The 22,107-nt window shown below is 52.9% G+C and overlaps 1 protein-coding gene across 1 annotated transcript; it reads left to right on the top strand.

Annotated features, from left to right (window-relative positions):
• The first annotated feature begins 581 nt into the window (after positions 1-581).
• Positions 582-4,458, top strand: LOC128073749 (uncharacterized). The gene is made up of 2 exons (XM_052668935.1): positions 582-953; positions 1,892-4,458. The coding sequence occupies exons 1-2, from the start codon at positions 852-854 to the stop codon at positions 2,705-2,707; spliced, it is 918 nt and encodes a 305-aa protein (XP_052524895.1). The 5' UTR covers positions 582-851; the 3' UTR covers positions 2,708-4,458.
• Positions 4,459-22,107: the final 17,649 nt, after the last annotated feature.

Genomic DNA, 22,107 nt, shown 5'->3' with positions numbered 1-22,107 from the left:
TTGCTGTCACTAGCACTACAAGACCCACATCTCTGATCCTTGCCACCTCTTTCTATGTCTCAGGACAGGGACATGGCCCAGCCCATGGCTCTGCTGTCGGACCTGGGAGCTGTAGGGCATGGAGGTGCCTGCTGGATTGAGCTCCCTTCTCCCCAAGAAGAGGAGGAGAGCAGCGAGGCAGGAAACCAGCGAACTTCCTACATACCCAAAGCGTTTCTCCTGTGTGGATGATCTGCTGTCTAATAAGAGGCTGAGCTCCCCTTTGCAGTCTGAGGTGACACCAGCAGCAACATTGTCACCTCTCCGACCTCATGTTATGCCACCTATGTGCACAGCAGTCACTGGCAGAGGCTCCTCTGAGGCCATTTCTCAATTTGTCTTTAGCCAGCACAGTGCTTGCTCTTCTAACAGACAAAATAGTTTTGTTTCACGTCCCCCAGGCCACGGTCACTCAGTGGGTTTGCAGTGGGACGGCCTTTCCCGTCCTTAGAAACGGCTGAGTGCTGTAAAAAAAAAATCCTCTAAGTGGTACGAAAAAAAAGAAAGAAAGGAAAAAAAAAGGCAAAGCTGCAGATGTTTGTTTACTCCCAATAATTTCCCGTTTTGGTCATTTCCCGGCTCACTCGGGTGGGAGCCTCTACAAGCAGCATCACATCCGTGCCGGGCTGTGCTGCACTGCAGCGCGGGGTGAGGAGCGCGGGATGCAGGGAGCGGAGATCTGCTGGGCAGGAAGGATGAGAAGCCAACAAAATCAGGCTGTGCTGATGGCAAGGAACCAAACGTCCCTCTGCGCCCTGACCTTCATTGTGTGGGGAAGGAGGGAGAGCTGCCACTGAGAAAACGTGATAAGGATGGCCAGCAGGATGGGCAGCCGGCGGCGCGGTTTTGTGCTGCGTGTGCATGCAGTCGGCTGGCGATCGCGTGCGGCGAGCTTGGCTGCGCTCAGCAGAGCGGTGAGTGCTGGGTGCTGCAGCAGCTGGGGGTGCATCGCTGCATCCTGCAATTCTGCAGCTGGGAGAGGGGCTGGAGGAGACGCAGAGCTGCTGGAGGAGGCAGGAATGGGGAGCAGAGGGGAGATGCTGAGCTGGAGGGCACGGCTGTCTGCAGTGGCTCTGCCCCTTCCCCAGAACGGGGGAACCCAGGAGGTTCTTTCTCTCAGGTGGGAGGCTGCCCCACACCCAGCCACGGGCTGCACTGCCAGCTCGGGGGGTAGGACTGGAAGCAGGGGGGCCAAGAGGTGTCCCCTCCCCGAGGGCTGTGCCTGCACAGCAAACGGCACAATTAGGGCCGAGGTTTAACTGAGCGCTAATTTGACATCTGGCGATTTGATCGGGCTGAAGAAACTGTTTACATTCACCTTCCACTATGTTTGGTTTGCGATAGCAGCAGAACAGAAGGCGATGCTGCGGGTGTCCTGTTCTCAGAGCTTTTATGGGGGTTTCCTATGAGAAAAGCAGAGATAGGGCTGAGCCTGGCAGCCGCCCATCCAGGCCTTTTTCTCCCAATTTTTATTTCTCTCCGTTTAGCCTTTGCCTCATCTCAAATAAAAAGAGTGATTTAAAGCTCTTCGCAATAAAACAGTTTAAACAGAAGTCAGTCCGGAGTGCTGCATAACAGGGGAGAAGGCTTTTGTTATTTACTTAATTACAGGCTGATGTTTGTCAAGTACTTGTGGGTGAATTGCTTGCAAATAACAGGTGAGTTTACTCTTGCTCGGAGCCCTGAGCCCTGAGATTACAGCTGGGTGTGGAGGCAGGAGGGTGCTGGGGCTGCGGGTGGCCTCCAGCAGATCCTCGTTGCTGGGGCTGGGTGGTGTGGTTGGGGTGCAGAGCCCCTCGGGGGTCATTTGTCTGGTCTCACACACGGCAGCTTCTCCTTTTGTAACCTACAGATCAGACTTAACTATTTATGGAGTCACTTTGGAAAATGTAGCACATCAATGGGAGAGAGCGGAGGCTGCTTTGGAGTGCCTGGATTTTTGGTGCTTGGCTTGCAAATGCATCCTGACCTCCTGGAGGTCTTTGGGGCTCTAAAAGGGCACCTGAAGCTGCTGAGAGTGGAAACGGCTGCCAGGTGCTTGGCTAATGCAATGGAGAGCATAGGTGGGTCCTGCCTTCCATATTCATGGAATTGGGAATGGGCCACAGCTGGTCCCAGCCATTTCTGTGACATCCCAACACCCGGGCATGGGCACCTCTCCTTTGTGTCCAGGCTAATGGAAACCACAGCTGCCCTGCCTGCACAGAGCAGGGAACACAGTTTCAGCAGAAAAAACAACGTGCAGGAGTTAAAAACAATCCCTGCTGCCACTTCTTCCCTCATCACAGGATACCGAGAGCAAAAACCCAGCTGCTCGGGTGAAGGAGCATTCCCAAAGCTTCGCCAGCAAGCGAAGACATCTGAAACGGAGACAGAGAGCAAAGCGACGAGGAGCACATCAAAGACAAGAGCTCCATCTCCACCTCTCGCCCTGCTCAACCCCACGGACACGTGGCTGTGTGCAGCACGAGGGGGTGAAGGAGCTGCCCACCGTGCACCTGGTGCAGGTGCTGGGCTGAGAGCAGAGGGAGCTGCCCCGACACGGGGTGATTCAGATCCAAACCACGCAGAGCCCACTGCACTCCACCAGAGCTCTCGACTCGCTGCTTCGCCCGCGCTTGCATGCTGTGCTGGGGCTGATAGGGAGCCGGCACAGAGCCACGGGTGATCCCTCACCGTGATCCGGAGTGTGGGAAAAACACAATCGCTGCAAACAATCAGAGGCAAAGCCAGCAGCAGCACGCAGAGAGGAATTCGGAGGCGCATTCCAGCAGGGATGACAGAGAAGGGGCTGGGAGCTCAAAAAAGAAACGTGCTGCGATCCGTTTTGTTTTGCTTTTTTTCCCCCCCCTCTCTGCAGCACCATCACACCCTGCTCAGCTTTCGAGTAAAGCTGCTGCATGCTGCAGAGTGGCACAGCAGGCAGCCGGAGCGTTCTGTGTCTCCAGCAGAGCAATGGAAGAGCACCTCTCTGCACCTTCCAGGCCTACAGAGAGCAGCTCTGGGCATGTGGACTGCAGGCAGGACTGCTGGCAATGGGAGATGTGGTGGCCGGTGTCACCGCTACTCAAGGCAGCAGATCCCCTGCACAAAGCATGCTGCCTTCCCAGCTCCTCCTGACCCACTTTCCACATGGCACAATTAAAGCAAAGCAAAACAGAGCAGGAGGAGGGGACTCTGCAGGGCTGGCACAGGCGTTGTGTGGGGACCAGCACAGGCCAACACACAGGGCAAAGAGCATGGAAGTTCCAGGGAGCACAACCACAACTTGGGCACAAATTTACAGCCTCCTCCTCAGTGCCCACCTCCCTGCCACCTGCCCTCTTCTCACAGCGGTGCCTGATGGGCAGAGGGTCCTTCAGTGGCACAAGTAAGGGATAATTGTGCGAGGTGCAGGGTGCCTGGTGCTGTATTTCACTCATTGCTTCAGGCAGAGCAGCCATCCGGGAGCTAAAAGCATTCAATTGCTCACTGATGCTTTTCTTTGAAGCCCGCATTCATCCTCCAAGGTCTGTATTGATTGGGGACTCCAGGAAAGCATCTGCCCTTCTCTGCCTTCATCAATGACTTTCCCACATTAATCCACCTCTTCCCTTGATAACCACACTAATTACTCTCAGCTAAGTTGACTCTGGCAGATCACAGGAGGATGAGAAGAGCAACCTGCTCTGCAGCCGGGCTGTGCCTTAAAGCTGCAGATTCCTGCCCTGGAGTGGCCCATTGCCCCAGAGAGAACTGGTTGCACTGGGAGTGTGAGCACTGTGCCATGGGGCCGGCAGTGGGGCAGCACTAAAATCCACCAGGGCCACGCTGGGGATGCATGCAGCTGAGCGAGGGGGTTTGCTTTTCACCTGGGGAGCTTCTGTGCTCCAAGGGAAACACCAATGGTTTCACATGGATGGGGACAGCAGACCCTGGCCCACTGGGTGCACATCCACACCCCCTGCATCCAACAGGTGCTATGAATGAAGGGCTTCCCGTTGTGCTGCAGGGTGTTTTAGATCACCCTGCAGGTTCACACCCTCCAGCCTGGGGTGGTCTAGGAATGAAATAAGTTACCCTTCACTTCTTCCCCTGGGTTTCCTTGAAGGGGGAACAAGATGTGCAGATCTCTGAGCTCTTCCATTCTCAACCACAGCAAGATGGCATCAAGAACAGAAGCAGCCCTGCAGGGATGGACTGTGCAACGGGAAGGAAGGCTGGGTGGGATGGGGGGGAGGTGGAGATGGTGACAATTAGGCACACTCAGATGTCCTATTGCTTTCCACATCTCAACCTGTGCACCCAGAATAGGAGTGGTCAGAAACACGACAAAATGATGTGGCTAATGGGTGTGAAACCCTGAGAAATTCTACTCCTGTCCCGTACCTGCTGCCTTCACTTGGAAAGATGCAGTAAATTTAAAAGTATGTCAATCTAGCAAGGGGAGGGAATTGTTTTATCCTGACACAAGTCAGCGCCTGAGCCAGAAGATAACAGCTTTAGGGCTCCCACAGTAAAAGCTTCCCTGGATCTTCCAACCCAAAGCCCATCTTTCTGTTTCTCTCCAGAAAACAGCATTTTGCTCATGATGTTAATGTACACCGCAGGAATTCAGCTGTCCAGCAGGTGAGAGCAGCCTCTACTGCTCTGACATTCAGAGCCTCCTGTCCTTTTCCTCACCTAGTAGAAAAAGTAGCTCTTCAGGCTGCAATAAACTCAGACTTGAAATTAAAAAAAGAGCAGAAGCAAAGCTTGCAGAAAAGAGAACCATGAGTACATGCAAGGAGTCCTGGGGCCATAAAATGGCTGCTGAGCTGGTGGTGATGAGGGACAGCCCCATCAGGTGAGGCTGCAGTGAGCAGGGAAGCCTCCTACCCCAGTGCACGAGGTCTCTCATGTCTCTGTTTAGATTGCAACACAGGCTCCCCTTGTCCATCCCTGCCTGCCATCTGCTGCCCTGGGCAATGGAGGAGGCACCCCGTGCCAGGGGGAACACCCGGCAACATGGGGTCCCTGTGGGGTCTGGAGGTCCCCGTGGTTGGATGGAGGGCGCTGTGCCCCATAGAAGCCTGTGGGGCTGGGCAGGGTGAGTGCTCCCCTCCATGCTGCTGTCGCCATGGCAGTGTGGGTCTTGCTGCCTTCACAACCTGGTGCAAAGCACTGCTCTGCACCTAAACTGGCTGGGAATCACGGCAGGGGCGACCCCACACGTCCTCATTCTCCCCAAAGAGGCTGCAGGGTGCATGACCCAGCCCCACATGCGCCCCTCTGCACCCAGATTTCTTGCCCCATACTGGTGCTTATAGAAACACGGGGTGACCGTGGAAGACACAAAAGCCCCTCGAGAAGCCCTATAAGGACAAGGGAAGCCCCCCAGCAGCCCCATGGGGCTTAGCCCCTTCAGCTGCCCCCACCAGCCCTGGAGGCCATTCCTGAGGCACTGTCGCCATCTAGCGACACGCACCGGGTCGCCCGCAGGACGCTGGTGATCCCACGCCCATCGCTGCCCCCATCATCTACCAGCCCTTGAAGGGGCGAGGGGCTGTGAGGGCAGAGCTGGAGATGGGCAGAAGGGAATGGCGTTCTATGGGTGACATAGAATCATTAAGGTTGGAAAAGACCTCTAAGACCCCCAGGTCCAGCCCCAACCCATGCCCATGTCCCTCAGTGCCACATGCTCACCTTTCTGGAACACCACCAGGGACAAAGATCCCCCCCCCCTTCCCCTGAGCAGCCTGTGCAAATAATTCACCACTCTTTCAGATAAGAAACTCTTCCTAATATCCAGCCTGATATGACTGTGTGGTTGTCCCATGCCATCAGAACATCTTTAACTCCTCAAACATCTGAACTTTGCCTCCATCTCTGAACATGGAACAAAAGCGTTGGCCATCCCAGCAGCTGCAGGAGATCCATCTCCCATCTCCCTCCTCCATCTTCCTCTCACTGGCTGCTCAGAAAAGGGATTGAGCCTTGCCTGCCACATATGAAAAGCCCCTGCCTCCCTTGTGTTTTGTGAAGGAAAATCTCCTTGGGAGAGCAGCCAAATGTTCCCAGCTTCCCACTGGGTGTCTCAGAATACTGGGGCCATGGCAGCCCTCATGGTCCAGGGGGAGCATGTCAGAGATGCTGGAGGGTGAGACAAGAACATCTTTGCTTTGCATCAGTAGCCAGAGCCTGCACTGTGTCTGTTGCCTCAAGAGATGGAGTGTCACCACTGGGCTGGGAGTGCTGAGCCCCACGTACATCCCACCATCAGAGACATGTGGGTTCAGCTGTGAGCTGGACATTGGCTGTGCCTGCAGGCACTGGGAAGGGTCCCATCCCCCCAGCACGAGATGGGCTCTGTGCTGTGCCATGCTGGGTCTGCGCCACATCTGGCTCCATTTCCTCCTTTACCATCACCAAGCTTCTTCCCTCCTTTTCTTTTTGCTGTTTCCGAGTGGTTTTCTCCCTCACCTCCTTTGGACCACAGCCTCATGCACTGGAGACCTTTCAGACCCAACAACTCTTTCAAACACAGCCAGGAGAGCCCCAGGGCTCCATCCTGCCAAATCAAACTCAAATTTGCAGCTGCTATGCAAACATAATAGTTGTGTATGCGGGGGCTCTGCCGGCACGCAGAGCAAATAAACAGTAACACATGGCAGAGCCTAGAAGAGCAATAACCTCTGCTGCAGCTAAGCCTTGAGGCCAGGAGCTGGAGTTTGCAGAGGGCTTTCAAAGAGTAGCACCCAAAGTGAATTAAGCACACCTGACCACTGCTGCATTGCATACTGCTGTCCTGAGCCCTCAGCAGCAATAGCAGGGCTGCTCTGAGCAACAAATGGGTGTTTGTAGACTGTAGCTGCACTAAAAGACACACAAAGTTCAGACATGGTTAGGCCCAATGACAACTTTCCTATTTCCTTCTTGGATTCACTTTGCTCGCATGCTCCACGTGAAGTGAGAACTCCCCCTTACTTACTAGAGGTTATTTAATAGCCATCAAAACTTTTCTTTCCTTCCCTCCTTCTCTCTCTTTAAGCTGGGACCATCAGAGAAATCGCCACTTCCCAAAGCACATTTCGTGTCTGAAAATGATGAAACAAACCATCTGGCAGCTCCAAAAAGAATCTTTTCATTGGCAGGCACTGACGCAAAGCACTCCAATGTTTATATTCCATCTATCTTTCTTCCTCTTCCTACACGAAAGCCACAGTCTCAACCCAACCTGCCTACGAAGGCACCCCAGTCATTGCCAGACACTGAATTTATTCCTCTGGCTGAGCAATGTGCTCCCAAAGCACTCAGCTCTGCAGCTCTCCCACTCCACCTTCCTGTCACCCAGTGGTGCTGCTTCTCTTTGCTCCGTGCATCTCCCCCTTGAAGCTTTCCAAAACGTGATCAGTGTAGGAGCACTCCTGAGGCTGAGAACAATGCCTAAAAAGCCCTCTGACCCCCTCAGCACTCTCCTGCTGCCTCCCACAGCCCAGGCATTGTGAGTTTGCTGCGATCCCCAAAGCCCTCATCCATTTTCTGATACCAGCAGCTCTAAGGCGTGCACCAGTGGCCGCAGCGGGGTGTGCTTCTCCTTCCTAAGCATGCAGGCAGACACAGGCTGCGTGTACAGGCAGCATCCCCCCCCACAACTGCACGTTCCCAGCCCTCAGCCTTGCTTCCTCCTCCCCATCACATCTATATTTAGTCCCAGACACAGCAGAACGCTGCGCGCAGCTCCTGCAGAGCGCCTGGCAGGATCAGGGCTGGGATTACTTATGGTAATTCCTCGTGCTGGGAACACCCCGTTAGCGTTAATAACGAGGAACGAGGACAGTTCAGGCAGCACAAAAAATGATCAACCCCCGCCGTGCTGAGGGCTGTGCAAAAGGCTTGCCTCCATGTGAGCCAGCAGCCCTTGGCCGATGGGAACGAGCCAAGGAAAACCTCCCACGGCTGCTGGAGGAGGGCAGGAGGAGGCAAGGGGACCAGGGCCCCACCGAGCTTCCTCTGATCTGCCTGGGTGTCCCCACGTTGCGCCCGAGCTCCTGCATGGCCCTGGAACGGCCACCACCTATCATGTCACCATACTGTGATGGCCACCCCCTCGTCCCACAGCCCAGGAATGTCTTTGGGGGAGTGCATTCTCCCACGTTACTCTTTCACATCAAGGGCAAAAGAAAAGGCAGATAAGGGTTGCATGGGATGGCTCACTTTCCCTTCACATCAAAGCCTGGCGTTTATCTCCAGGGGCCCAGCTGGGTGTGTGGAGCTCCTCGTGTCTCCTTCTGGGCAGGCTGGGAGGGGAAGAGGTCAGGCTCTGTTTCTCCCGGTTCCTTGGCTGAAGTTGGAGGGGTTTAAGCAGTGAGCAGAGCTGCAGCAGCCCTGCTGTCACTGCTCTGAACCCAGGTCCCCTACAGTGACCAAACCTTGCTAAAGACTACAGCTGTGTGGAACGACCTTAGTGCCATGAGCCAAGGTGAGAAGGGATGCCTGCTTTGCCTCCTGCCCCACTTCAGGAGTCCATGAACATATCTGAGTCCTTTCCATTATCTAATGAGACTGGTGATGTCCTAGAGACATAAAGCTAAGTACACTATTAGCTAGTGAGGCATGGGGCAAGTCTGTGCTGCAGGGAGCAGCAAGCAGCTGGGGGAACTGATGGCTGCGGGTGCAGGCAAGGTTGTGGTAGTCAGAGAAGCTCTTCCCCCTGGTAAGAAAGGCTTTGAGAGGTCCTGGAGGCTTCTAAGTGCAGGGGCCCTCTGGCAGTAAGGAGATGGATGGGTTTGATGCATGAAGGAGGCAGCAGGGGGAGAAGTCATCGTATTTGGGAAAGGGGTTAAAAAGTCAACATCTTTCCTCATCCCAGCTCCTCAGGGGCAGAGGGAGTTTCCCAAGGTTATCAGTGGGGGTCAATAGCAGGGAAGAAGGAAATGAGAGGCTGGGACTCAGGGCATGGCCAACACCATATGGACATAGCGAGGGACACCCTCTGACCAGCTGCTGTCAGCATCAGAGGATGTAAAGTCAGCAGCATCATCTCAGGGTGCACTTCGCATAACGACACCCCACATCATGATGTAGAGCACAGCAATGGCAGCAGAGTAACACAGTCCTAGACTGCAGCAAGCAAGGATACAACAAATGCAACAGCTGTTGACGCAGAAACAACTGAAAGAATCCACTTACCTTCAGAAGGCCTCAGGCTTGCAAGGATCTCCAGCAAGATGCCCTTGCTTCCACCACCAACCCTTAAATGAGGTCTGGGCAGGGGTGGATCCTGGCTCCAGCCCTTCTGGTCACTCAGGGCATTGAATACACCTGAGCTGCCCTGGGTTGGCCCTGCCTTCCCACCAGGTGCTCAATCACTGCTTCAAGCCCTGACTTAGCATTTCTGCTACACATCCTTACTTCAATCCCCAGCAGTTCTATGGGGAAGGGCCCTAGTGTGCACTGTGCTGTACAGGCACAACTCATGGTTCAAGTCCTTTGCATCTTGCCCACATTCACATGGCCTATGACCTGGGGAAGCACTGTGGATCTCTCTGGGCTTGGTGGGTGTGAGATGAGGCTCAGGCTGTGCTGTAGTTGCCCTGTTTTGATGTTAATGTGACAAACTGAATTGATTAAGTGCATTTGGAGGAGGATCCAAGGTTTCTTTTCTTCCAAGGGTTTTCATTTCAAAGCAAGGCAAGCCACAAGCCTCCCTGAACTGCCTGAGCCCAGTACATCAAGGCAGCCACTTTGCAATCCCACTCCTTCTCCTTGTGCTGGAGACAGAAGCAGAAAGTTTTCAGGTCAATGGAACTGCAGCTCTTCATGTCACAACAGCGCCTGGGAGAACGTCCCAGGGCCATGGAGTCCAGGAGAGACTGGGCGCGTGTCTGGGAGCTGGGATGTTCCTTGCTGAAAGCATCAGTGCCCAGCACTGGAATCACTCTCTGGCAGAGTTTTTAGGAGACTTGGTGGGAAAGGTCCAGAAAAGAAAAAAGTGCAAGTAGGAGCAGAAAGTGCCAAGCTCTTCCCTTCCTGAGGAGATTTCTCCCCATCGAGCCCTGCTCCCGTTTCCTTCTGGGATAAACCGGGAGCAAGTGGATTTGATTTCCTTTGGTTTCACTGCTATCAGGTGGTTCAGGAGCTGGCTGTGCACTGGGGATGGCCCCAGAACTGGGAAACTCTCTTACCAGGGCCTCTTCTTCCACAGGAAAGTGGAGGCGCCGGGGGTCCAATTACAATGTGTTTAACATTTTCCAGCTCACTGAGGCCTTGCTGTCTCATAACTGGGTCACATAATCAGCCCCAAGCTGCAATGTCAACCCGGCTCAAGGATTAAGTGTGTTGTAACCGGAGCTGAGAGCCTGGTGTGCAGGAGTGGAGATTTTATCTCACTGTGGTTGCAACGTGGGCACAGGAGTGAGCTCAGAAAGAGCAGAGCATCCATACAGCAGCATCCCTGGGTCGGGGAGCTGAGCTGAGCAGAACTCCCTGTCTTGTCCCTGCAGGACAGCTGAGCTGGTCCTCAGCCCCCAGGCTAAAGCTTGTCAGGGTTTCCTTTGCCAAGAATGCTCACAAGTGCTGGATTTGTTCAGTACATGTCCCAGCTGCCTTCACGTTCCCCTTCCCCAGAGCACTGCTCGCTTTGCTTACGCTCTGTCTTCATTGCAGTGATGGTCAGGGAAGCTTTCTGCTCTCAGGCTGCCTGAGGAGAGCTGGGTTTGAGTTGCCTAGAAGGGATTTCTGACTTTTGACACTCCCTTAATGGATGGAAAATGAAACAAAAGCGGTGCTGAAATTTCGTGTCAACCCCCGAGAGTGAAAACACCATCATTAGGGGCTAATCAGCACTCGCTTTGTGCTGTGAAACGGTGAAAAGTTAAAACGACATCATTTCCTAGCAGAGGAGGAGGTGGGTCTGGTCCGATGGAGGTGAAAGGCCACCATCTGCCCCACTGGGACGCTTCTGTGAACACGGCATGCCATGAAGGTCTGCACGTCCCCAAACAGAGGATCCGGCTGCAGTCGTGGGGAAGTGCAAGTGAGAAGGTGACACCGATGTCTTGCTCAGGGAGGGAAGAAAAGGGTTTGTATCAAAGGCTCAGCTTTGTTTTCCGCGCTGTAGTTTGCTTTGTTCTGGGGCTGTGCCTCTCCCCTCTCCAACACATAATCCTGTCCCCAGGGGAAGCTGCAGCCTGGAGGCACCGCGTGGCTTTGTGCTGCTGTAGATGAACAAACAAACCGGCAGGTTGTGGGGCAGCCATATGGCCCAACCCCGCACCCAGCCTGGACCTGGGGCACTGCATCCTTTCTAGCACTGGTCCTTGGGGTCAAGGACTGCGGGGAAGCATGAATTCCTTGTAAGAGGAAAACAGGAAATGGCACTGATGACAGGAATTCATTTCATCTGGTGCTTCACGTCCTGAGGTACACTGGGGCCAAGGCACAGTGCATCACTGATGCTGGAGACTGGGATGTGAGCAGTCCATCCTTTGATGCCTGGGACCCAATGCGGGACTCAGTGCCACGGGCTCCACTGTCTCCCCAGCATGCATCCAACTCCACTGGCCTCAGAGATCCAGCAGGATCCATCTCGATCCCGTGGGATGCTCTGTGTTACCTGCATTTAAACATCTGCAGGTGGCCCCAGCACGTCATTACACCAGGGTTTGCTCTGCAGGGATGCACGAAGGATTTGCTCTATGATCCTTCCTGCAGGCAGGCACCCAAAATCCTCACTGCCGCCAGGCTGTTGCACAGGGAACTGCCAGGGCTGGATTTCTGGTTCTTGGCTCTGAACTGTCAACTGTGGATGTGTCAACTTCAGCTCCCAACGAGCTGCATCTGGGCACTGGTTTCTATGCATGAAGTAACTCACTGGAGCTGAACCCACAGCCATTGCTGTGGAGAGCCATGCCTTTGCCCTCCAGCCTACACTGATAATTGCCAAACTGCCAAGCTCCCTTGCACAAACTGTATGTATTCCAGGGGAAACAAAGCTGCTTGCATTTAGGGCTGAAATAGTGCCTTGGAGAGGCTCGGAGCCCTTGGAAAGCTCAGCCAGGAGGCAGCTGCAAAGAAAGGAATGGAACTTGTGGCAATTGGTAAAGATTTCTGCCCATCTCCAAGCTGTGCCACACCACACACGTCTGCGGTCCTTCCTGGCTCATCAGGACATGCCCAGGTGCTCAGCATCCTTCACGTGAGGCTGGAGCTGGGGAGCTGAGGATGGGCTGCAGCTCAGTGAGATCCCCTCCTCGTGCACAGCAGCACACTCACCCTGCGCCGGCCCTCCTCGCACCGCTTCCCGTTTCCTCTCTGCAGCGGCCGCAGCGGGCGGGATTAGTGATTTATTAATGAAGCGGAGCAACTGTGCTGCTGGGACATGCCAGGCGGAAATGTCTGCATGGGGAGATTGGATAACCCTCTGGCCTGCTTCCCTCGCAGCCTTCAAACGGCCGCAGCTCCCAGCAGCACCAATATCCTTTTCCCCCTGTTGCCCCAACCCTCTCTCCCTGGGGTTGCTTGGCTGCCACCCGAACTCTGCACCAGGAGCTCAGATGGCACTACGTGCTCCCCAGAGCCCAGTGTGGGTGTACAGCACCAGCTCGTACCTGTGCTCTTCTGACTTCAGTGTCTGAGCAGTGGCACCGTTTACAGCATCGTTGGTTGGCATTTGGTTGCCACAAGATCCACAATTGGCTTGTTACAATAATTGGTGATAATACTGCCGATGTGGTTGCTTCAGAAAAAAAAAAAAAGCTGCTTTTAACTCCAGAGAACCCTAAAAGTAAACAGACAAGAAAAATCACGAGCAATTGCTCTTGGGCTGAAACCTTGCCTGGGAGAACCACATCCAGGAGCAAATATTTATGGCTGACGTGCAAACAGTGGTGAGGATTGCTTTGTAGTGGGGCCACGGGCTGCCTGCGCCATGCCAGCGTGTGCTGGTGGGCTCTGCACTGTGCACTGCGAGGTGCTTGGGCCTCCATGTTAGGATAAACATTAAATAAAGGTATTTTTCCAGCAGCAATCCATCACCCAGGGTGACAGAGCTGGTGGTGGGCAGGAGCACGGCGTGTCATCACAGTGCTGCTGCAAACCAGGGGTGCAGAAGGGACGTGTGTGCAGCTGGGCACGCGTGGCTCTGCATCCCACAGCTCCTGCCCACCTCTGTCAGCACAAAGCACTTCCAGGAAACGAGCCGTGAGAGGAAACCAGGGCTAATGAAGAATCCCCTGGTGAAAAGTGTATTTCTATGACCGTTAGATTATTTTGTTCCTGAGAGGCCAGGGAGCGAGATAATAAAGCTGCCTCGCTGCATTCCAGCCTTGGCTTTGGGGATGCTGCTGTCGTGCTCTCTGAGGGCCGTGGATGGGAGTGCCCATTGCCTCCTGTTCCCAGCAGAGTGAACCCCTCCCAGTCCTTGGCTCACAATGAGCAAGGACTCAATTCAGCCTCCGTCATCCCCAGGACCCAGGCAGGGCTGTGACTGAGCGGTCGTTGTCATCTTGTTGTCCAGTGAGGAAGGGACACGGGCTCAGTTTGTTGCTGAGATGAGAGGTGCTCGTATGGCGAGCTGCGCCCAAAGGGTGCCAAACTCAGCATCCTCTTTTCAGAAGGAGCCCAGGGGAAAATAAAACCTCATTTAAAGAGTGGAAATGATGCCTCCTTTCCAATCACTGTGTGCCTCTGGGTTTTGTGCAAGGAATGCTGTCCCCCAGCCTGGATCAGCGTGCACCAGGGACAGAGCAGCAGCAGGGACAGACGCCCTGTGAACAGCCTCCAGCCCTTTGCAACATGGCCACACAGCAACGACATTCCTTCGGAGATGAGACGTTTCTGCTCAGGAAGGCCTGAAAAAAGCCAGGGACAAAGGGGGGAAGTGATGGTGGCTGTGTCTGGAGTTATCTTGCCTCTGCACTCGCAGGGGCTGCTGAGTGACAGCGCTTTTCTGTTTCGCTCCCGAGAGTCAGGAAACACTCATCTCCGCCGGCTCCCTTCCTGCCCTGCCTCGCCCTGCGCTGTGACTGGAGAGCAGCATGGAGCCCAGTACCCCTCCATGACATGCCCATGTTGGGGGCAGCCCTGTGAGGCTGCCCTGCTCCCATCCCGGGTTCCAAAATGAAATCTAGAAACCAGAGTGGGCTTTCTTTTGCGCAAAGAGCTCATCAGCCGTGGTGATGATTGAAGGCAGGGCGTTGAGTGTGATAATGGGGCAGAACCATCCCTGCTGCAGGAGCACAGCATGTGGTATGTGTGACCCATTTCCACAGTGCAACCAGGACCCGTGGCTGCAAACTGCCACCTGTTGGGGCTCAGAAATCAGCTGCACAAGGATGGGATCCCCAGCGCAGGGTGCTGGTCATGGTGTCACCCCCCCCCCCCCCCGAATTAGGAAGTGAAAGAGCAGCAGCAAAAGGATGTTCAGCTTAACCCTGTCTGCTTTGGAGTATCCTGTGCTGAAATGTTGCTTTGCAGCTTCTCCCTGCGCTGCTCGGCTCTGGCTGCCAGCAGTGCACCTGGGGCTTTAACAGAAACAAAAGAATCTGTTTTCTCTCCCTTCAGGGGTGGAAGAATCACGATAATATTTTCAATCGGAAGGGCTGCTTTTTCCACCGTGAAAAAAAAAAAGTGTTTTCTGTTTGCTAATAATATAATGTTTAGCACCTCTCAGGTCAAGAGCAGCTCTAGAGGGGTGAGCAGAATGAGCTGGCACTGCTCCTGCTCCATTGCTGCCCTGCAGGGATGAATTTCAGCTGCGTGCAGAGAGATGGGAGCGAGGACTCCTCCTGCCCATGTGCTCAGTGCCTGCACAAACTCCAGCTCCTGCCATGGAGACCTGGAGGGAGGCAGTTACACAGTGCAATAGAACACAGTGCGAATGGAGTTTATAACTAGAGCAGTTCTGAGCACTCTGTTCCAGGCCTATTCTTGGGCTTGAATTGCATTTCTGCTCTTCCCGCTGTGATGGTGCTTTAGGGGCTCTCCACTTTTGGGGACACATTTGGCCAGAGTTTGTCCAGTTTTGCTGCCAAGTAGAGAAGAAAGCATTGCTGGAGATTTCCTCTCCAAGCTGCCCAGGCCAAATCATTCGAAAGCAAAGGGCTCCACAGCAACATATAGATTAGGAAACGGGGGCATGCAATGGTTTGGATCTGAAGCGGAGCTGGTTGCAGGGGTACCCACACCTCGAGCCCCTGCAGAGCCACCACCTCTGGGCTGAGCACTTCTGCGCTCACAACAGATTTTCTAGAGCCAAGTTCCTAAAGTCCTGCAAAAACAGGGCTTTGTCATGGAAATGCTGAGACGACATTAATGGCAGTGTCCCGAACCCAACGCTAATTAGAGGAAGGAGAACTGAAGCAGGATGTCCTGTTTGGCTGCTCAGGATGGAAAGCTTGTCACAAATAAAGTGCGTTCTCGTACTTTGTCTCTGTCCCTCTGCACAAGGCTTTCCCAGATTCTGCAGACATTCGTTTTCTTATCTCTCCTGGATCCTTGTTTCTTTTCTTTTGAAATAACTCCTCGCAGGAATGTGTTTTTGCTGCTGTATTCCCCACCGAGCTCTCAAGCACACCAATCAAACACGTGTCAGCTCCTCGCACACAAGTGAATGCGTTTTCTATTTCTTGAACAAAATCACTGGGGCACAATAGCTGGTTGGCTCTGTGCAAAGAAACTCTCCTGTGAACGTCTCAGAATCAGCTCTGGCAAGCAAACAGGACAGGCAAATCAAAGCTGGGGAGAGGTGGCAAATGCTTCCTTTAGAGAACAGCTTTCTGCTGAATTAACACAGGGAATGGCACAGCCAATCTCAGAGCTGCTTTCTGTGATGGCAGAAAAACAAATCAAAATCAGAGCAAAACAAAGAAGAAAAAAGAGAATTCAGAAGTAATAGGCATGCAATTTAGTTTACTCTGGGGCACCTGAATCCCGGCCCTGCTCGTATTTGTGCTCATATTGAACATACTGAGTCTTGGTAGCTTTGTGTCTGGGACTGGTATCAGTAAAGCTCAGATTTAAAGCTGATGTTTGAGCTCAAAGCATCGTCTCAGCAGCAGGTTGGGCCCAGCATCTCTGCTGGATGTGTTGTCACCTCTCTGCTGGGGCCCTTGGGTGACATCTGTGTGCCCACAGTGTGGTGGGAATCCCAATGTCTGTGCACAGGCCTGCCTGGGGCTAATTTCTGCTGTTTTCTGATGGCCAAAGCAAGGAGTGGGGAGGGACCAGCGCTCTGCTTTTCAGTCAACTCACTGCTGGCTTTTACATGCTGGTGCTGCCTCGCTCTTCCCTGGCTGACTCTGGGGAGAGGCCCACCAGGAAAACCAGTGGGTACCAATTGGTGAATCACACTTTACTTGGAGTGCATCCCTGCAGGGCTATTTGCACATTCCTGCACCGCTGGTGGAGCCTGCCCTCAGCACACAGCTGGCTGCCAGCAGCGACTGGGGGAAAGTTTAGATCTCATCGTTCCCGCAGGTTAATTAATGACTTTAATGCACTAAGGTGGTGGCTGGGAGCTCAAGGGGAACAGAACTGGCAAATGCCTGCTCACTGCCATCCCTGCCCGCTCTGTCTAATGCTCTCACAATGATTCCAGTGACATCCTGGGCTTGATGTGGAGACAGCCTGCCCAACAGACCTAACAGCAGAACCTGAGCTTCAGGTCAAGCTGGGGGATCATGGTCCAAAACTCGTGGTAGCAGAAGGCAAAAGCGCTACTGGAGTTGGGGGGTGCTGTGGATGCGAGGGAGCAGAGCTGGTAGGTGACACCATTTCCTGCAGCACGGTGACTCATTGCAGCTCCACAGCTCCAGAAGCAACTTTGCCCAGTGCAGACGTATGACCTGAGCAATGATTGTGTTCTTCTGGCTCTCTCCCAGCTGCAGTGCTGTCCTTCTGTACGCTGGCAGGGCATCTCTCCAGCTACATGCATTGAGCCTGGATGACTTTGGGGAAGAAAAGTGGAAGCCTGCCAAGGAGTATTTGCAGAGCTGCAGCTTCAGTACCAAGAGGTGACTTCATCAGAGCACAGGTGCTGGCTTTTGGCGATAGCTGCCGGGGGCTCTCAGCCGTGCTGCTGTGCCCACAGTGCCACAATCAGTGGCAAAACCAGCGTGGAGGATACACAGAACAATCTGTTTAATCACTGGGGAGAAATAATTACAGAAAAACTATCCAGGGTGACTGCTGGGAAGGATTGAAATGAGTAGGACTCGTAGATGAGACCACATATGTTTGGACACTTGGTCTAGCCTCCAGGCCTTGGCTCATGTTCTCTTCCCAGATACGTGTGTTGGATGGTTTGTGGCTGCCTGAAAGGGGAACAGGTTTAGTGGGGCTGGTGTGAGCTCCTGGCTACCCAGCTTGTGCCTGGAGACAGCCACCAACAGCACTTCAGGGAGACATAGGCTGTCATAGAGCATAGGCGGTGTGCTGCATCTCATCTGCCACATCTCACCCTGGGGAGGGACAGAGTGAAAAATAGTAAATATTTTGAAGAATGAAAGCCAAGGCTGGCCCTCCTAAGCAGGAACTGCAGGCAGGGTTGGGTGCTGCCCTTCACTGAGGACGACTGGCAGGGCAGCGCGGTGCGGTGCTCACATAGGGATGGGGCGAGCAGCCGGAGCCGCTGTCAGGAAAAGGCCTTTATGGCTATATTTGTGCAGGCAGCTCTGAATGCTCAGACCTTTATTCTTTCAGGCTTTTAAACTAAAGGTCATTTTCTCTTCCCTTCCAGAAAAAAAAAAAAAAAAAAAAGTGAATTCCTCTTGACGCAGATCCCCTTCCCCTCTGGATGGGAGTTCGATTGTTCTTTACAAGCAAACTCCAAATCTGCCCCTCGCATTCACTTCCTGTTTCCTGCCAGAAAGGAAACAGAGATTTCGGGCTGTGTGAACTAGTCCTTTATTTAAGGATACAAGAAAATAGCTAATCCTAATCCAGTGGAGTGCTATGCATTTCGCCACGCTGCATTACAGAACAAAGAACGGGCAGCATACACCCGCCCTTCCCAGCTGCACACGGAGCTGCACACTGGTTTGAGCATAATGGGTATTTATGAACGGTATCCTAAAACATTTACTGAAGTCCAAAGCAAACCCAAACCCTTCGGCCAGGAAGCTTTTAGCTACCAAAAATAATCACCAGGCCTGGTTAATATTTTTAACGATCGTGCATTCTTGGGAATTTCCTCTTCCCTTGGTGGAGATAAGTGATTAAACAAAATAAAGGCAGTGGCCATGTTGATACACTGCGACGTGTCAGGGAAGGGGCATATCAACAGTTCTTTTTTTGTATCTTTTTCTTAAGTCCTGACTTCTGCATTCACCGTCTGGCTTTTAGGCTGAATTCCACTTCTCTATTATGTTGCTGAAATCCAGTGAAGTCAGCAAAAAGACATAAATGTTTCCTGGGGAGGACTTTCAACCAAGGAATTAGATCCACTAATAGGGAGACAGTTATCTACACACTCCATTAATTTTATTAAAAAAAAAAAACAAAAACCACTGATTCCTACACCTGGATGCTGATTGTAATTTTGGTACATCGCTATTTACCCATTCTACAGGACTTCTCCACAGAGACCTCATCTGGGTTTGGTTCAGATCACAACCGGCCTTTAGAGCTTGTTTCTCAACATGCCGATTATTTTTAACGTAGAAAACTTGTAGTAGGTGGTAAGGTTTTGTTCTGTAACTGGATAGTTTTAACATTTCTGTTACTGTTGTCTGCAATGATCGGGAAAAGTTGGTGGGAGAGGGAGGCGGAGGGCTGTTGGCAGTCAGGGCTTTGGTGGAGAATGGAGCAACCCAGAAGAAGGTGCCCTGTGGTGCCATTTGGTGAGCAAAAATTGCTTTTCTGTGATGAGAAGGCAGTATTTCTCCTTTCAGGGCCTTCCTGCTACAGCCAGCTCTGTATGAGTCACTGTGAAGGCTTTGGGCATCAGGATGGTCCTGTCCTTGCATCACCCAAATTGCACACAGCTGATGCCCCAGCTCCTCGCAAAGGGCTTTATTCCTTCTCCTCTGTGTTTACAATGTGTTCTTTCCACCCAGTCATTCCCTGTGGTGTTGCCTTAGGATTTCATAGAAATAAATAATGTCCGGAGGTCTTTCAAAGACTATATGGTCAGGTCTTTCATAGGGGACAGCACAGATGTCAGTAAATCATCTTGGGGAAGTGCAGCTTACTTTCCAATATGCACAAAGGTCAGGGACAATGGAGAAAGTGCCTTGCTGCAGTAAAATGCGGTTCTCACTGATCTACAAAAGCAAACATTAATCTGGATTAGCCCTCAAAATGGCCGTGGATCACCCAGGTTCTGAAGCAGGACAGTCACGGTGGGATCACATCTCCTCCCACCAGGGGTTTCAGCCCAGCAGGGTGCTGGAACACTTGGCTGAGGAAATCTGTTTTGTCACAAAGACAGCAAGACACTGAGAACCCCACAGGGTCAGTCTGATCCACCCTGTGTGTCTTTCCATTGCACACGGGTTTCAGAAAGATATGGTCATGCTCAAATGTTTTCTGAACGCCTGATACCCACTGCAGCGATGGGAGGTGAACAGTGAGATACAAAGCTGCTCTGGAAGTCAGCACTGAAACCTTATCTCGCCCAAAGCAAGGATAAGAGAGCCCGTCACCAAGCTGGCTTAACATAAGAGAGGCTCTGAGCTTTTTCCTGTTTCTGTCCTCCATGCTGTCACGACAGCAGCAGCAAGGCACGTCCCTGCTCCCTGTGGGCTGGGATGTGCTGGGGTCCCACTGGCACCATGAAACAGTGCTGCAGGACATGAGAGTTTGTCCCCATCCCATTTGATTGCCTGTATGGCAGACAGCATCTTACACAGTGTTTAGTCTCTGCTCCCCATCTCTCCCGCTTTCTCCCACTCTTATCAGGCTGTTCTTGAACTCTGCTGGGAGGCAGGGAGCAAAAGGGAGGCTGAGACATGGACCTCCTGCAGAGGAAGCCCACTTTTGGGGGGAGTTTTTGTTTTAATATTCTTTATTAGAAAACAAACAAAACAGGAGAGAAATTTCAGTGGCAGAGGTACCACTTCAGTTAATCATTCCAACTTTGGGGCCTACAGGCTCAACCTTTGCACTGAGGGACTTTGATCATCTCAGGGGACATTTTCCCAAATCCAGACTTCTCCAAGATGGCACTTTCTAAAACACAAAAAGTGAATAAAGTTCGTTTTCATGTAAGAATTTCACCGGGAGCAGACAAATCTATTTCCTGGCAAAGCTGCAGTTGCCTGCCAGCCTCCCAAGGCTCTCCCACATGGTGAGAAGTGCTAACGAAGAAATAAATCCTATGGCAGCTCACAACGCCTAAAATTAGCAGTTAAATTTATGCAGGCAGGTTTCATGCAGGAATTTAAAAGCAGTCCATGGGTGTTGGATGAGTAAGCAGCAGAACATCCCTGCAGTGGGACTGGTGCTTTTGTTATCCACAGATAATAAAACAAGCAAAAACAAGCAAGGGGCAGTAAAGTAGTTTTTTCCATGGAGAATACAGGAAGGGGGAAGGAAAGAGGACCTTGAGCTGTCACTCAAAGACTTGGAGCAGCCCAAGCCTGGAAACGCTTGGTGCTATGCTCCTGGGGCTGCTCAGGGCTGGAGGTGAGGCTGGGGTTGGGGCTGGCTCTGCAGAGGAGAAGCAGTGCCCTGAGCATGCCTGGGTTGCCTCATGCTCCCCGCACTGCAAAAAGCCGTGCAAAGTGAATGTGGAGATTTTGTCAACTGATTTTGATTGCTGCTTGATGATTGATGCTGTTATTGAAAGCGCTGAGGGGATCAGTGTGGGCAGGAGGTATTCATCTGGAGTCCGTCAGCTGAGGGGAGAGCAGCATGCCATGCTAATTGGCTGGTGCTAATGAGGAATCTAAAGCCTTTCTGTTCCTCTGCACAATTCACGCCTGACAGGCCCTGAATGATGCAGGGCTGTTGGAAGAGCACGTGTCCTGGCTTTGTCTTCTTGTGTGAGCCATGCTCAGCCTGCAGTGAGTCCCAGCACCACCTCACCACTACTAAAATGTCCCTGTGTTGTGGGCTGGGGTGGCTGTTGGGGCTGTGTGTGCTGGCGGATGGCAGCAGCAGGTCTGGAGATGCTGGAGGTGTGTGGGTAGAGAGAGGCTGTGAGTAAATGCCAAATGTAAAGCCACCCATTTGTCTGGCCCTACTGCCTGCTTCCCACTCCAGCAGCTGAAGGCTGAGTAAATACGAAGCATTTTCCACACATCCCATCCCATCCTTCTCTGTCGATGAGCTCAGAGCACTCCTGCATGTGGCCCTGTGTGCAACAAATGCCCCAGCAATGAGGGCAGGGGACACAGGAACAGCAGCATAGGGCCAAGCAGTGCTGTGGCTGATAGAGGCTGGGTCTCAAATTGTCCCCAAAGTTCAGGGGTTTCAGTCTGGAGGAGGTGGGGAGAACCTCCCATGGAGTCCTTTGGTTCGCAGTACAAAATCACCTATTGCTGGAAAGAATGATGGGCAGCAGAAAAATACCCTTTCTGCCAAGGAAAACAAATGGGGTCTTTCTTTAGCCATGCATTTATATAAATAAACACAGGAATATTTTGCAAGCCCTATGGGACTTGCCTGGAGTAGTATTTTGCTGAATCAGGGTGGGAGTCATCCTCCGTTGTTGAGCCTGCGCAGGAGCATGGCCGCTCTGCCTGGGCTGAGGATGCAGTGTGATGTGGGCTGTGTCCACGGAGCAGGGCAGATGGGGCAGCTCTGAATTCCTCCTGTGCTCATGCAGAACCGTACGCACGTGGATCAGTGGAAATCGCAGCACGCTTTGCTCCAGAACAGCCAGGTGTTTTTTTGCACCTGCCACTGCAGGGACCATTTTTGCTTTCCAGTGAGTTGAGTGGCCCACGCGGCGCTGCGCCATTCTCATCCCTGACGCAGGGATCACATCGTGCTGGGATGAACCAGCCCAGAACTGCCTGGCTGCTGATGGATTTCAGACCATCCACAAAAAACCGGGCTGGTGCCGCACACCAAGATGGCCGGCCCCCTGTTGGGAAGATGGCCGCTGGCCCTGCCACGTTTGGCGCGAGCCGAGGGTGCCCTGATGCGGCGGGGATCCCCGGC

This window comes from Tympanuchus pallidicinctus, unplaced genomic scaffold (genome assembly GCF_026119805.1).
Source record: "Tympanuchus pallidicinctus isolate F22 unplaced genomic scaffold, pur_lepc_1.0 scaffold8, whole genome shotgun sequence".
Classification (NCBI taxonomy): domain Eukaryota; kingdom Metazoa; phylum Chordata; class Aves; order Galliformes; family Phasianidae; genus Tympanuchus; species Tympanuchus pallidicinctus.
Note: the sequence above shows the minus strand (reverse complement) of the source record. Positions and strands in the feature narration are given on the sequence as shown.